Source organism: Heloderma suspectum, chromosome 10 (assembly GCF_057233095.1).
Source record: "Heloderma suspectum isolate Gila_16-S chromosome 10, 16-S_ref, whole genome shotgun sequence".
NCBI lineage: Eukaryota > Metazoa > Chordata > Lepidosauria > Squamata > Helodermatidae > Heloderma > Heloderma suspectum.
In genome coordinates, this window is record NC_139467.1 from 10,226,959 (window position 1) to 10,243,676 (window position 16,718).

General features: G+C 47.8%; 1 protein-coding gene and 1 long non-coding RNA gene across 7 annotated transcripts; both read left to right on the plus strand.

Annotated features, from left to right (window-relative positions):
• Positions 1 to 6,998: 6,998 nt before the first annotated feature.
• Positions 6,999 to 8,633, plus strand: LOC146337654 (uncharacterized). The gene is made up of 3 exons (XR_014785049.1): positions 6,999 to 7,529; positions 7,661 to 7,780; positions 8,056 to 8,633. It is a non-coding gene; the product is annotated as an uncharacterized LOC146337654 (long non-coding RNA).
• A 1,798-nt stretch (positions 8,634 to 10,431) lies between these two features.
• On the plus strand, positions 10,432 to 15,726 carry LOC146337655 (uncharacterized). Of its 6 annotated transcripts, XM_084815058.1 has the most exons (8): positions 10,432 to 10,494; positions 10,605 to 10,655; positions 10,761 to 10,805; positions 12,074 to 12,139; positions 12,237 to 12,307; positions 12,773 to 12,838; positions 12,935 to 13,066; positions 13,214 to 13,499. In XM_084815058.1, the coding sequence occupies exons 6-8, from the start codon at positions 12,778 to 12,780 to the stop codon at positions 13,339 to 13,341; spliced, it is 321 nt and encodes a 106-aa protein (XP_084671184.1). In that variant the 5' UTR covers positions 10,432 to 10,494; positions 10,605 to 10,655; positions 10,761 to 10,805; positions 12,074 to 12,139; positions 12,237 to 12,307; positions 12,773 to 12,777; the 3' UTR covers positions 13,342 to 13,499. The 6 variants fall into 6 exon arrangements, with proteins under 6 accessions (XP_084671184.1, XP_084671180.1, XP_084671181.1 ...); XM_084815054.1 differs by lacking the exon at positions 10,605 to 10,655 and having other exon boundaries at positions 13,214 to 15,726; XM_084815055.1 differs by lacking the exon at positions 12,074 to 12,139.
• The last annotated feature ends 992 nt before the right edge of the window (positions 15,727 to 16,718 follow it).

Below are 16,718 nucleotides of genomic sequence, written 5' to 3' on the forward strand. Positions count from 1 at the left end.
GGGAACAGCTGAGACATGGAATGGTCACATCTGTCAGTTAAAAGCAAAAAGAAACTAAAAAAAGGGAACGGAGGGCAGAGGAAGAGAGGAGTTTGTCCATCTTGAGCCTGATAGTTTATAAGTATCCAGGAAGTGGGAATTTATGATTGGGAAAATGACACACACACACACACATTATATGGGTATTCAAATGACACACACACACACACACATTATATGGGTATTCAAAATGCTCAGGTTTGGGGCTAGCAGTCCTCTAGCAAAGCAGGGGAACATCTGGGCTGGGGGAGGTAACTTTTATCCCTTCCCTACTCCTGAAACTTCCCCCCCCCCTGCCACCCCCAAGCCTAAACAGCATACTAGGCTTCTGTTCCAGGCTGCCTGGAGCCCTGAACAGGAGCACTCCTCCTAGCGGATGGAGATCCACCACAGCATTTTATGGCATATCTCACTTGGATCTTCTGACAAGCCCATTCTTCCCAACTTGGGGTAAGAAGATAACTTGAGGGGCTTTTATGGTCTCTTTTCATAGGGAGAAATTCACAAGACATAGGTACCTGGATGCAGTTCACAATTGCTGTCAGCTGTTCTGAGCCATCCAAATCCGGAGGGATATTTACCTGGATGAGTATGCAATCATGCTCTCAGTCCGTTATTGATGGTGACTTATAAGGCATGTAGAATTACTGGGCACTGGTCAGAGTTTTTAAAAGGTTATTTTCAAAGCTGGCAGCAGACGGAGGAGAGGGGGGGAGGCAATCACCACCACCCCCAGACAAGTAGTTCCCAAACCACCACCACTTTTTTTCTTTCAGAAAGTTGCCTTTCTTCTAAATTAAATAGCCCAAACATTGAAGCCTTTCCTTCTAGAGGAGTGATTGCACCCCACTCTCAATCAACCCACTGTGGCTGGAGACTGCTGGGTGAAAAGTTCAGCCCTATTGGTAGATAGATGTCACTTGCTAAGGCTCAGTTCCCCCCTCCCAACTCCTCCCCACCCACCCCAATCTTAAGGAAATGGTTACATTTCCCAGACAGGCTCTCTGGGCTTCGGAATCATCTGAAACGATCTGAAGTGATTTGGACCAATCCAACCCACTTCAGACCAATCTTGACCTGCTTCAGATCCAGACCAATTTGGTCCAAATCACCCTGCTTCAGTTCAGAATTTGGATCTGGATCCGAAGCAGTGCACACCCCTACTTAATACAAGCCTGCTTCTTCCCTCTGAGCTCAGTAGCCTTGCTGTTATCAGGAGTCCTTAGGACTCACTCCCTTGGCACACCAATAGGGACTCCAGTGTGAATGCACCAGCCTTTTAAACTAGAGGGGAGGCTGCCTCCTTTCCTTCCACAGTCTGCTCATTGTTTTTTCTCTGTCCCCCTACTTTCCTACTCTTACATGCCCACTGTTGGGAGCTTACTTGCAATGAAATTTTGAAGAGGGAAAAGAAGGGAAGAAAGAGCTCCATGTGAAAACTGGTATTTCACACAACATCTGATTTTATCTCCCCAAACTGGAAGCCTTGGATTCTGCAGAAGTTTAGTAGCTTCAGTACGGCAAAGGATCCAATCAGCCTCCACAAACTTCTTTCTTCCCCACCACTTTCTCCTAAATAGTTGTAGGACTCAAATTATTCCAAAAGAAGGGTTAGGACTGTGGCATCATGACTGAGGAACTGCTGGGGCTTTTAAATAGGTTCTACAGTTTTAAAAAAGCTAGAAAAAGCCCTCAGCCACCTCACCTCATAAAGCTAATTTAAGGATGTGCTATCCTTACAAACCCTCCACAGCCTCCTAAATTCCTCTGAAGGACTACCTCTCTGAAAGGAGCCACTTGGCTTAGGGAATTCTCTCTAACGCCCACCCTGCATTTCAAATCACCATTCTCCTTTTCTTCTTCTCTCCCCTATCCTGTTCTTTCTCTTCTTTATTCCAGCCAGAGCATATTGTGAGGAATTCTTAAAGAGAATTCTCTTTGGTGGTCAAGAGAAAATTTTTTGCTGGGGTCATAGATCATAGAATAGTAGGGTTGGGAGTTCTGGACTGTGTTTGACTTTATACAAACAGACAAGAGGGTTTCTTGTTCTCCTCCTCACTCAAGCCTTTGAGAAAAGTGGGTTCACACGGTTGCAAAGAAACAGATCTGAGGCTGTTTTGTTGCAGGAGACAGCAGGCCCAGGCTGCTCCCTTCACATCAGGAATTTAACATTAGCTGATTCTGGAAACTCTATAGTAGACAGAGAAAAAGAGGTGGCTGCAATAGGATTTGTGAACGTAGAGGTCTCAGGTATGATTCACTTGTTCACCAGCCATTTTGGTCTGGGATGGGGAACTCATGGCCCTGATGTTTTGGCCTACAATCCCCATAATCCCTCATCGTTGTCTAGGCTGGCTACTGCTGATGGAAGCTGTAGGCCAAAACATCTTGAGGGCCACAAGTTGCCCACCCCTGCTATACATGTCTAATCAGAAGTTGAGGGAGTGTCTTAGGCCAGCAGTAGACCCCTGCTTTGCATGCAGAAAGTCCCAGACTCGATGCCCGGCATCTCCACATAGGCCCAGAAAAACACCTGCCAGAAACCCCGGAGAGCCAGTCAGTGTCAACAATACTGGGCTAGATGGACCAATGACCTGACTGGGTCACGAGGCAGCTTCCTATTGCTCCCAGGTAAGTGAGTGTCGGCTTGCAGCCTAAGAGGGCGTGGGGAGACGTCATGCAGCTTGGCCCATGGCCACTTTCTCCATCCTGCCTCGCTTTCCTTTCTCTCACCTCGTTTCTGCCTTATCTGTCTCCATCCGTTAATCCCCAGACGCTTCCCTGTGTATCCAGCCATCAGTCTCTCCCTCCCCCCCTCCCCCCCGCCTCTCTCTCCCGCATCACCACTGTCCCCATCTTCCTTCCGTGTGTCTGTCCGTCCGCCTGCTCGACTCTCGCCTGTCTTCCCCGTCTCTGCCCCCTCCGAAGGGCTCTCCTCTCTCCGCCGGGCGCGGGCACCTGCCCTCGTCCAGGGGAGCGTCTCCCGCCCCGTGGCCTGGCCGGGGAAGGGCTCGTCGTCCTTGGCTCTTCCCCACCCAGCACCCCGACTTTGGGCTCCGCCGCCGCCGCTGTCCGCTAGGTGGCGCGGGAGGAGCCAGGGGGAGAGACGGCAGCCCGGCTCGAGGGGAGCCCGGCCCACGAGGGAGGGAGGGAGGCGGGCGGGCGGGGCCCGCCAGTCCCAGCTGGGCGGAACGGAGGCTCCTGCAGGCGCGGGAGGCGGGCGCGGCAGACCGTCGGGCCCAGGCGTCCGGCGGAGGCGAGCGAGCGAGCGAGCGCCCGTCGCGCGAAGCCCGGCTGCGGCGCGATGGGGACGAGGCGGGCGGAGCCGCGGCGGTGTCCCGCTGGCGGGGTGCCGGCATGGAGGGGCTCCTGGCGGGCAGCGCTCCTCGCAGGTGAGCGGGATCGGGGCCGCGGCTGGAGCTGTATTTGGAGGTGGGTTACCGCTTTGCTAGTCGCCCAGAAAATGCATGTATGGAGGGGGGATATAAATAAATACAGAAATAATTAGGAGGCCACCTTGGAAAGCTTTGGCGAGAGTTGCCCCTTTGGGTGGCCGGGCGGGGGGGCGGAACCTCCCCCGGTGTCCCTCTCATCCCCGCCCCCGCCCGCATTGGCGTTTACTTCTCCCATCATTGCTGATAATATACCGTAGAGAAAGAGACCCTGGTTCCAGCGCTCACAAAGGGGTCGTATTTATTTACATTCCATGTACAGTATTTATTTAGCCGCCCTGGGCTCCTTGTGAGGGGGGGGGGGGGCATCCTCTTGATCATCGTTCCTGAGTATCTTCACTGTTGTCATCACGCTCAATAATGCTGCATACAGGCGTCTTGCAGCTCCTGAAAGCCCTATTAAGAGTTTAGTCTCAAGGGTTTGGTTGTTGCTACCTAGATGGGCCTTTTCCTCGAAGTGAAGGTTTCTCTCTTTTTCTCCACACTGCGGCCTCCAGTCCTCAGTTCTTGCTGACTGGAGCCCAGAGTTGGAGCCCCAAAGAAATCCCTGTCACATCGAAGCCACCAAATCCAAAAGAAGGACAGAACGTGACCCTCATGCCAGGAGGAAACTTGGAAAACGTTGCTAGCTGCAGCTAGTACCAAGGGAGGCTAACTCTGATTTGGCAAAGCGGATCTTTGTCCGTTACCTACCTCCGAATACTCTAGGGCAGATGAATGGAGCTGCCCACACTGGGCGGGAGACAGCGGGTCCTGACTGCTCCCTTCGCATTGGGAATGTAACATCTCTTGACTCTGGGATCTATACAGTGTCAAAAGACGGAGGTGTGACTGCAGTGGGATATGTGAACATAAAGGTCTCAGGTATGATTCACTCATTCTTCAACCATTCTGACCCCTGTGTCCCACCTTGAGCTGTCACCTCTGTTGAGATGAGGGATGGATGAATCTGCCAAGTTTTGTTTAACTCGGTTTCCCATTGTTCTAGCCTTAAGTTCGCTTCATCCCATGTCCATATCTGTTTGTGTTTTCTTTAAAATGTCAGTATGAATTTTCTAACATGTTCTTGTGTGCGTTTCCACTGATTTATGGATATTCATATGCATTTTTCCTAATATATATATTTGGTAAGCTTTTTCCCCTAATATAATGTGTTTCTGTATGTTATTTTGACAAATACACATATTTTTCTATGGATTTTTGTTTAAGAAACTGGAAAAGTCCTCCTCTCTCCTAGCTGAACCCCCTCAATAACCATGAAAGTGCAGGCCAAGCCATGAATACAATCATGACAACAAATATATGAGGCATTTATACATATTTAGGCTTGCACATGGGGGAGACTGTTTGCCATCATTCTGGTCTGATACAGAAGGGAGTGGGGGTGAGGTAGGGACAGTTCTTTTGCAGGCTTTGCATTTCTGATGCACAGGGTTATCTGGTCTTGTGATTAAACTTGTCCGAGGGTGTCTTCATGGCAGGCTCAGCTGGCATAGAGCTGTGTCTCCACCCAAGATAGACTGGAGGACCATCAAAATGTTTTGCTTCTGTGCCGTGATTAGGAGGTGGTGAGGTCAGAGGAGCAAATTGAAAGAGGTTATGTTGAAGCTGTTAATTCTTATCAGTAGCCATCCAGGCCCTATTCACATGACCATACTAGAAGGGTGGACCCATCCCTCTTGTTCAGACAGCAGACAATAAACTGATCCTGACCTGAAACCACCACACAGATCCCCGTTTCGTGTATTGAGCATCCTCTTTCCCATTGAGCCCAATGGACTTTCTTGCCTGGCTATTCATTCCCCACCAAGATCCCTCAGCAACCACAGAAGGCCAGGCACCTTCCTGAGAAGAGCCTTGTCAGAAACCAGTAAGAGCCTCAAGAAATGGGCAAGTTCTTTCAAGGGCAGGATAACTTCCTACTGGACTATGCATTGTGTGAATTAGCGTGGGGAGGGAGATGTCTTTGGGGATGTCCATCTCTGATACCAAAATGTGTGTTTTGTTATGATTTATTTTTCATTTGTTAGTAATATTTGTACACCACTTAATCTATTAAATCTCTACGTGCTATTCCGTCTCTCTGTCACCATTCCTTCCTCCCACTCAGGACGCTTCTCCCTCCCTCCCATCCATCCGCCCGCCCGCCCGCCCGCCCGCGAGGCTTCTTCGCCGGCCCTCCGAGCCTAGCCCAGGGCTCTCTCCGCTGCCGGCAGAGCCTCCCCGGGGCCTCGGGCAGGGGGCTTTGCAGCGGGCCGCGCCGCCGGCTTGGCGTCAGCCGACCGGGCGGTCCCACGTAAGCCCCGTCGGCGTCAGGGGCGCGCGGGCCCAGCGCCGGGCGGAGGCGCGGCTCGGGCTGCGCCACGCGGCTTCGCCCCTCGCTGGCCCGCGCCACGTCCCCGTCTCCCGCCGCTGCTCTGCCTTGCCGGCCCGCGTGCGTTCATCCCCAAACGCGTCCCTGCGTGCCCATCCCTCCCTCCCTCCCTCTCTCCCCCCATCACCGCCGCCCCCACCTCCCTCTCCTCGGTCCGTCCGCCTGCCTGGCTCTCCCGGCCCTCCTCCTCTTCGCCACGCCAAAGGGCTCCCTTCCCTCCGCGGGCGCCGGCAGCTGTTCCCCTCCAAGGGAGCGTCCCCCTTCGCCTGGCCTGGCCGGAGAGGCGCTCCCGCCCTCGGACCGCGATCGGGCAGGGCCCCCCCGCGCCGCGCCGCCAGCAGCCCCGCCTTGGGCTCCGAGCCCGGCCGCTGCCCCCTTAGCAGGCGCAGGAGCGGGCCGGGGGAGCCGCGGGCCAGCCCCACGGGGGCGGGGCGCGCAGGTCTTGCCCGCCCGCCCGCCGCCCAGCCAGTCCCCGCCCGGTGCGGCGCAGGCTCCTCCAGGAGCGGGCAGCGGGCGGGCAGGCCTCGGACCCCGGCGTCCGGCGGAGGCGAGCGAGCGAGCGAGCGAGCCCAGCTCCTCTGCGATGGGGCCGAGGCAGGCGGAGCAGCGGCGGCGTCCCGCTTGCGGCGTGCCGGCACGGAGGGGCTCCTGGCAGGCAGCGCTCCTGGCAGGGGAGCGGGATCGGGGCCGCGCCGGGGCGGGGCGGGGCGGGAGCCTCCATCTCATGCATTTTCGTACCTCCAGCCTGAAGGTGCCCGTGTGGCAGGGCGGGCCAGAAATAAAGAATAAACAAGAGCCCCCCTTAGGAAAACTTTGGCGAGAGTTGTGTCTTTGGGTGGCCGTCGGTGGTGGACTGAATCTACCCCAGTCTGCCTCTCACCTGCAGGCCCGTAGCCAGCCCAAAAGTTCGGGGGAGGGGAGGCAGAGGCTGGCCAGGGAGTGGCAGAGGCTTGTGGGATTTTCCATTTCAGATGCCCAGAAGTAGTAAAGGAGGGGGGCCCGCATCAAACTCTAAACCACGCCCCGTTTGCGAAGGTGACAGTTGCGCCGCCACCGGTTGAGACGGGTAGGCCCGCCCTAGCCGGAAGCCCTAGTCCTGAAACCCACGTATGCGATCAGCTGACCCCGGTCATATGACCTTCAGGGTCACCTGACGGGGGTCATGTGACCCCTCTACGAACTCGCCATGCCATAGTGGACCCATAGGAATTGGTTTTAGAGCCCTAGCGGGTACGGGTGCGGAGATGACCCGCAGGGCCTTTTCCAAGCCGCGCCCTTAGTGGTCCTGCGGGGTCATGTGACCCCTCTATGAACTCGCCGCGCTGCCGTGGACCAATAGGAAGAGGTCTTAGAGCCTAGCCCTGTAAGGTCATGCCCCACAACCCCACTGACAAATAGGGACAGCCTTGCCCCCAGAAAAACTGCCTTTTATCATGCCCAGACACGTTTTCTGCACAGAGAACATGGCACAGCCAAGCACCTCTCCAAGGCCATCTGGTATTCTGCCACCAGCTGCAGAACATGACCCCTGAAAATGGTATATTAGTACCAGTTCTGATGACTCTGCTTTTCCACCACCTAAACTTCTATGCGAGGAGGCCGAGGTTTCCCAAATGTGGCAGAACATGTTGGAAGCCATTTCACTAAAGAACATTGTAGCACAGGTAAGATTTCAATGTTTCTATCTATGTGTATGGATGGATGGTTGGAGGGGATATTTTATGGTGGTTTCCGAAGTTTGCAAAAGGGTTACAGGCAGGATACAGCTTCATAATAGATTGTACCATTTTTTCAGGACCCCTGTGTGAATAATGTTGGTGCAGAAGGTCTTGGAAAAACTGTTGAAATTAAAGAAGAGGGGCCATCACCGGTGGCATTATGGAAGATGGCCTCAATAGGAAACTTTCAAATACAGGTACATGTGATTATTTGTAGCATCGTTATTAAAGACAATGGAACCAATTACCTGGGTGGGAGGTGGGCTCTCCCACACTGGAGGCCTTCAAGACGAGGTTGGACAGCCATTTGTCAGGGATGCTCTGACTTGGATTCCTGCATTGAGCAGGGGGTTGGACTCGATGGCCTTGTAGGCCCCTTCCAACTCTACTATTCTATGATGCTATGATTCTATGACATGCTGTGTGGGTGTTTAGGAGACACCAAAAGTATTTTCTTAATTTTGTTTTTTAGGGTTGTGCTGGTCTGTCAACAGGGCAGCCAGGCCATGTCATCCTGAAAAGTATTCTGGGCCTGGAAGAGGATGAAACAAGCTTCAGCTCACCCAGAAAGCGCCGCAGAGCAATGCAATGCATTGTCAGAGCCACTGTTTTTGGAATTCTGAAGCACTGCTTAATTGAATATCTACATGATACATGTACTGGATGTATAATCGACGCACCAGGACAATCCTCACATGAATGCTTATCTTGGCCAAAGAGTGTCATCTCTAGAAAGCTGAGAATTGTATGTGGGAAAATATGTTTTAAAAGTATACTGCATATTATTACTCTAATCGGATATAGTCTAAATTGCCTCGAGCTCACACAAGAGTCTGTTAACGAGATGTTGATATTGGTGACTAAAATTGGGCGTTCACACAGAGCTCTGAAACTGCTGGATAAAACCCTGAAAAATACCGATCATGTATTTTTAAATCATGTAATGAAAATGATTAGAAACAGGTCCTATAAATATTTTCTTATTATAAATATTTAATTTATTTATAAAAGCAAAACTCTGAATAAAATGGCTCATGTGAAAACTGCTGCATTTTTTGTTTTGTTTTGATTTGTTTTGTCAGAATAGTTTTTGAAAGAATCATTAAATATAAAAATCACAAGGGCTGTAAGTAAAACCTTCAAGAGTCTTTAAAAAGTAAAACACTCCTTAAGCGCCACCTAAATTTTGTAAAAAATACCCTAGCTAGCCCCCCCCCAAAAAAAACCTATGATCAACCCCCCCCCCCCTGTAAAGTGACTTTTGAGATGAAGAAGACACAGATCAAGCAAAGGAGTCCACAGAATATCAGGATCCAACCACAACGTTCCCCTCTGTTGTTAGAAAGTTTTATGTTCTTTCTGCAGAGCACTTGTGTCTTATGTTTAAAACCTACTATAAGCCTACCTGCAATTGACCCATCACCCTAGACACATTTAAAAATGCTGCTAGGTTTCCCAAAAACTATGCTCACCCCTGTAAATGATTGTGTAGCATTAATTTCCATTTTTGAGATGGGTCCTGAAATCCCATTATGTTTGGGTACGGCGCTGCTAAATTTTAGGAATCAGCTTTTTATCACTAGCTTCCAATACAGGGCAGAGGGCTGGTCCCAAAGAGGCTCATACCGCATGTCTTCAGATGCATGGGTCCTGAAACCGCATTACGTGTTTTTTGAGTAGGGCGTTTCTAAATTTCAGTGTTGGGAAAACAACCAGTGTTCTAATTTAATCTTTACACATTGATATGGAGGGGGAAACTATTCCCTCCTTTTCTTTTTAAATTATTATTTTATTTTTGTCAGAATCATTTTTGAAAGAATCATTAAACATAGAGAGCACAAGGGCTGCAAGTAAAACCTTCAAGAGTCTTTAAAAAGTAAAACATTCCTTAAGTGCCAGTTAGATTTTGTAAAAATCCTACATGGCATGCCCTTTAGAAGAGGGGGGTGGGGGTGGGGGGGCAATGGTCTAGTCCTCTCACATTTGCTGTTAGCTTGGGAAAAAAGCATTAATGTAAACATCTGATATTGGAGAGAGGGAAAAAAATCTCAATAACTGTCTTTAAAATGATGGATACATAGGTATCCATTTTTAAAAAAATAAACATGATGGAGTGTTAGGGGACACCCCCCCCCTGACTTTGTGCATTTATATATAGGGAAAACTATCCCCCTTTTTAATTATTATTATTTTTGTCAGAATCATTTTTGAAAGAATCATTAAATATAGAGATCACAAGGGCTGCAAGTAAAACCTTCAAGAGTCTTTAAAAAGTAAAACATTCCTTAAGTGCCACTTAGATTTTGTAAAAACCCTACATGGCATGCCCTTTAGAAGGGGGGGGCAATGGTCTAGTCCTCTCACATTTGCTGTTAGCAGCTTGGTAAAAAAAAAAAAAAAAAGCATTAATGTAAACATCTGATATTGGAGAGAGGGAAAAAAATCTCAATAACTGTCTTTAAAATGATGGATACATAGATATCCATTTTTTTTTTAAATAAACATGATGGGGTGGTAGGGGGGACCCCCCCCCCGACTTTATGCATTTATATGTAGGGGAAAACTATTTCCTTTTTATTATTTTATTTTTGTCAGAATCGTTTTTGAAAGAATCAACTTCTATCACTAGTTTCCATTACAGGGTAGAGGGGGTGGGCCCCGAAATGTCTCCAGATGGGGGCAGTGTAGATTACAGGGGACCTGAAACCCCATTTTGTGTTTTTGAGTAGGTGGTACTAACTTTTAGTGATGGGTTGGAGGCCAACCTTAGGGGCGGGGGGATCCTTAACTTTATCCAATCACAGTACCAGAATTCACACAATAGGACTAGCGCTGATAGAAAGAGCCCGCACTTCTCTGTGTCTTTACACCCCACAAACCAGAAGGGAAGGATCTGGAAGCCTACTTACATGTGAGTATATTTTAACTCTTTTTCCTTCTGCCAGCTAAATAAGTATTTAGTTCAGATAAACTAAAATAAAATGCAATAAAGTTTATGCTTTTCCCAATTTATCCCCGCAGAAAAACTAAAACACCCTTCAGTATTCTAAAACAGGCGCAGTATGCCTGCGGGCAAGTTCATTTTATATATATATATATTCCTTTCTGGGGTTGTTATATTGAAAAAAAAAAGGCTCTTTCTCTAAAACTGGTCTATTTTTTTCTTCTTATCCATAGAACAATCCCCAAAAGCAGTCTTGATGTCACAGGTCTATCAAGAAGGCATGTATTTTCTAGTTAATTTGTATGTTTTAAGGGGGAGCTTGTGTGTGTGTGGGCGGGACCACCTGCTGCTATCCACCTGCTGCTATTGGTAAAAACGAATCTGCATGACCAGGGAGCGCCAGTAGGTTAACCATTTTTCTTTATTATTATTATTCTTTATGCTTTCATATATATATATATTTACATTCAGAGCTATTGCTGCAATCTCTATGCATAGAACAACAGCCATTTTAGGGGAAAATAGTGCATGCGAGCAGCTTTGATTTTTGTCTTCACATTGAAGGAATGTGTAGGGATCCAGGCGTTTCTATCTTCAAACGTCCTTACAAATCCTTTTTCCTGCAATAAATAGAAAATAGTAGCTTCATCATGCCCTATTTTTATGGAAGGTAAAACACTATGTGTGGGGGGGGTGTCTTGTTTTTAATACAAGAGCAGTATAGCTTCTTTATAATCTTAGAACCCACACCCACCCATAATAAATATTAAAAGAACACACATCTGTAGCAAGGGATATGGATCTTAGTGTGGTGTGGTGTTTCAAACTTACCCATCCATCATGATCCATGATCCAATTTGCTTTGGTGTTTATGATATAGGCAGTGATAAAATTAGCAAGTTCTTCTATATTCTGTCTTGTTAGAGCCCCATTGTGTGTCTGTAGCTTCTGTACAATTATACCTCCAAACAGAAAAATGGTTAAAATCCGCCCCCAGTTGATTTTTCCATCAGCAAACTCAGACTGCATCACCACAGTAAAAGTGTTGAACACATCAGCCAGACTATGAATCTGGAGATCAAGGATGAGGGGGTTTAACTGCTGTTCAATATTGTCTTGAATTGTAGAAAGTGTTTTTTGCAAAATTAAGAACGTTTTGCATTTTGCTATTTTATAGGGTATTTGCCCACAAGCTGTGCTTAAATAAGCATGAACTAGCATAGCCGTTTCCCCCTCCATGCTTCTCAAGGGGTCTGCTAGAAATGGTCAAAAGGTTCTCACGCCATACGTAGTGGGGGGGGCGGGGGCAGAGCAAAAGCTTGAGACAAGACTCTACATACCTTTGAGTGATCAAACTAGCACCTTCTCCTTATTTACTATCTCATGAAATCACACACCTAACAGAAATGCACCAAAATTAAGTCAAATGATAAAGAACTGGGTAAGGCTTGGGGGGGGGGGTATTTTTAATGTAAAAACAACATGCTGTTCCTGAAAGTACTGGCTATGTGTATAATGTTTTATTTATATATATATATATTTACAGAAGACTTTATGGCCAGCCATCCTTTTAGCAAGAAAAGGCCCAGGACAGCACTCACACCAGCATCTGGTAGCGCAGATAAAACAGAATTGTTCTAATAATTGTCATGTGGTTTTTAAGGTTTCCTGTAAAGCTGAAAGCAGTGTGTGTGTGTTTTCTTTTTTAGAAACCACAACCAATGTTCAGGAGGCTGCTGTGATTGACCCCCCAAAGAAGGCCACAAGAAAAACCAAGCACGTATGTAGTAAAAATGTAACCTAAAAGCCATTGTATGTGTCTTAAGCAGCACGTAGTATTGTAAGAGCTGCGCATGCCTGGAATGAGCAGACAGTAACCCTAAGATAAGGTTGCCAAGCAAACTGCTAGCAACCAATCAAAGTGACACGCTGGCTAAGGAATGCAAGCTGAGGTGATAAAACTGTAGCGCGGGGGTTGCCCAGGGTCGACTCTGCTTTTGAGCGTGAGCTCCTTTGTCGAACTGTTTGCAAACAATAAAATTGAGTTGGACCCAGCCTGAAGTTGACTCTCCTCTTTGGGGCAAATTGGACTAGCCTCCAGGGGGCGAAACTAGCATTTTGTGCAACACATAGACTCACCACCTTCTGATGATAAAATAGGTAAAATAAAGTTAATGATGGTAAGGGATGGGGGGGGGTCATATCGAAAGTAGGAATCTACTGAAGTGATGATTGCTTTTTGCAGTGAACATGACGCCTGTTAGAGCTCCTTTTAAAACTCCAAAGGCTACCGGACCGCCAGTAGGCACGGGTAAGGCATTCACGGGTTGTGTGTGAGAGAGAGGTTTGTACCTAATTAATAAGGATGTGCCCTACCCCTTCTCATTTTTTATTTTTTTGGTTTTAGACCAGAAACCTGCAACTGTGAAAAGTGTCTCTATAAAACCACATGACCCCAGAGGGCCAAAGGCCAAGACAATGAACATGACGCCTGTTAGAGCTCCTTTTAAAACTCCAAAGGCTACCGGACTGCCAGTAGGTACGGGTAAGGCATTGACAGGTGGTGTGTGTGTGTGTGTGTGTGTGTGAGAGAGAGAGAGAGAGAGAGAGAGAGAGAGAGAGGTTTGTACCTAATTAATAAGGATGTGCCCTACCCCTTCTCATTTTTTTTGTGTGTTTGTTTTAGACCAGAAACCTGTGAAAAGTACCTCTGTAGAACCACATGACCCCAGAGGACCAAAGGCAAAGAGATCAAGATATGAAGGGCACCCAGAGTCTGCAATCTCTAAACCAGGGAGGGGGCTTGCTAATTGACTTGAACATGCTTCTAAAAGGCTGAAAGAAGGCTATGAGCTCATGAAGCGCCGTACAGAGATTGAAGCAGCCATACGCAAGTTTTTAAGTGCTGATAATGATAGGTTATCTGAAGTAAACTCTTTTCAGAATATTAAAATGCATACAAAGTATCCTGCACATGGCAACACATTCTTTAGACACGTACAAGTTGGGGGTGGTAAACCACGCCGGAGGTGTTGGAAAAGACAGCATAGGAAGAACACATTAAAAAAAGCACGATTTTACTGGCAGAGGAGGGTTAGTAAAATATTAAACAGGGCTAAAAATACACTCTCGGTCTGTAAAAATCAAAGGCCTCCTAAGAAAAGCTGCTCTCCTACGGCAGACTCTCAGGATGCCTCACAGTTTTCTGAAGCATGCATAGAGAGTGACCCTCCAGAGGTGGCGTCTCAAGATACCTCACAGTCTTCCGAAGCTTCCAGGGATGCTTCAGGGTTGGACCAAACCCCACCCACAAATAACACAAATGCGGACCAACCCCCACAAGTATATGCAGAACTTGTACGTAGGTGGGAGTGGGAACATAAGCGTTACAGGTCAATGCACATAGGTGAAGAATTTAGATTTGTTAATTTTGAACATGTAACATCATTCTCACAGGCTGTGACTGCATTATACACAACGATCCAGCAAATCCTGGATGATGTTAATAGGAGAATCTCTCCTCAAGATTTTGTCCAACTACGATTGGACCGCGGGGGATTAGCTTATCCTCTTTTTTCAGTTAAAAGACATAGGGATGTTTTACATGTAGAAGATTTTCTATCCCATATCAGTAATCTCCTGCAAAGCCGCGCTGAAATATGTGGGGATGTTAGGCTGCAGCTGATACAATTGTGAGGGCTCCACAGGGCGGTGGGAATCCAAGTAGGAAAATAGGTTCTCTCCCGAACAGTCAAATCATCCTTAGAAAACGACAACATTTGGTAGATCTAAATTACACAGGCACCAATCTCTGCTTTGCTGGGGGCCTTTTAGCCGTAATGGCCGAGAGGACACCCACAGATGCAGAATTGTTGACTGCCACCAGACAGTTACATATGGAGCTTGGTTGGTCTGAACAGAAAAAAGTAGCCCTCAGTGACATTTCATTGATTGAAAACCATTTAAGGGTCAGCATTCAAGTCATACGTTTCGCAAAAAAAGGTTGGGGGCTATTTAAAGTACCAGGGCCTAGGTACCCCAAAACCTATACTATGATGCTACACGACGATCATTATTATGGTGTGCGTACTGTAAAGGCGGTTTTTGGAGCTCAAAACTATTGTGAAATATGCAGTACAATCTTTACCCACAGTCACAGTTGTCTATATATATGTGCAGGCTCTGCTGGAGTTCAGATTGTGCTGTAAATGTTGGTAAAATGAGGAGGTGCAGACGTTGTTGGATGAACTGCAGATCCAGCGCCTGCTTAAATAGACATAGAGAATTGGCCTTAGAGGGTAAAGTAAAATGTGTCTTTAGAGAGTATTGTGAATATTGTCAGACTTTCCAGAAAGGTGATCATGACTTTGAGCCTTGTCCAGGAAGGCGGTGCACTGTCTGTTGGGGGTTTATCATACATGGTGATAAGCATGAGTGCTATATGGGGCATCTTAAGAAGCCCAAAGTGTCTGTGAAATATGTGTTTTATGACTGAAGCACACCAGTCTTCAGGATTTCATGTTCCTAATTTCTGTTTTGCAAAAGCATTTGCGGGTGAAACTGTAGAAAACTTTAAGGATAAACCAGATAAGGTTAAGAAGAATAGAAAGCGGCATGTGAAAGCGCATGGGGATGTAAGCCCATGGGCCATGGCTGGCAAAACGTGGGAGTTTAAGGGTGATTTCTGTCTCTCTGATTTTATCAAGACCTTCACAGACAGTGTGCAGTTCAAAGGGTGCACTTTTATAGCCCATAACTCAAAGGGGTATGATGGTTACTTTATTCTCAGCCAGCTGATAAAAGAGAAACTTGCTGTAGATCTTATTACTCAAGGGGGAAAATTGCTGTGTATCACCGTGAAGGGGCTAGATATAAAATTTATCGATTCACTCTCTCATCTACCTATGGCCCTCTCAAAGCTACCAAAAGCCTTGGGTTTTACCGGCACGAAGGGCTACTTCCCACATTATTTTAACAAACCTGAGAATTGGGACTATGTTAGGGATGTACGAAAATTCCGCCACAGATCTCAGGGAGGCCGAATGCCAGCGCATTCGGCCCCCCGAAATCAGTGGCGGAATGGCCCGCCCCCCCCCCCGGGACGAGACTTACCTTGGGTGGATCTTCCTGGCGGCGGCAGCGGGGCGGCGGCGGCCGGTCTTCTGACCGGCTGCCGCCGCCGCCATTTCCAGTTTTTTTTAAAAAAAAAAACACGTGATAGGCTACGTAAAGATTTACGTAGCCTATCACAGCTAGGTTTTTTTTAAAAAACGTGATAGGCTACGTAAATGTTTAAGTAGCCTATCACGGCTGACTTAAAAAAAACAAACGCGCGTACGCAAATGGCGGCGACCATGGCCGCCGCCATTTGCGTTCCTTATTTTGGCACATCTTAGTCTACGTAAACATTTACGTAGACTAAGACGGCGAAAATAAGGGGAACGCAAATAGCGTAGCATCTACGCTATTTGCGTTCCCCTTATTTTTGCCGTCTTAGTCTACGTAAATGTTTACGTAGACTAAGATGTGCCAAAATAAGGAACGCAAATGGCGGCGGCCATGGCCGCCGCCATTTGCGTACGTGCATTGTTGTTGTTGTTTAAGTCAGCCATGATAGGCTACGTAAACATTTACGTAGCCTATCATGGCTGACTGCAGGGACGCAAACGGCGGTGGCTACAGCCGCCACCATTTGCGTCCCTGCTAGCCAGCGGCCAGATGTCTGGCTGCTGGCGGAGCCGGCCGGCGGCCCCGCAGAATCGCTGCGGAGCACAGCCGGCCGGCCAGGATTCCAGGGGGGAGGAATGGAGCGCCTCCCCCCCCCAGCGAGGATTCCGGGGGGAGGGACAGAACGCCTCCCCCCCAACCATAAACATAATTCATGAAAGGTAAGCACCTTTCGTACATCCCTAGACTATGTGGGCCCGCTGCCTAAAGCAGAGGACTATGGTGCCCAATACATGATGCCTGGAGAGAGAGAGGCTTTTTAAGCGTGGTATGATGAGAACAAGTCAAAAACTTTTGAAATGCAGAAGGAGTTGATGTTTTACTGCAGGCAAGATGTTAATATTTTGGAGCAGGCATGCACCAAGTACCAACATGAAATCATGGAACTGACACAGACAGTGAGAGCATTTTGGAATGGTAAGAAGTATGTGAACAAAAGGTTAGCAATAGATCCATTCCAATAC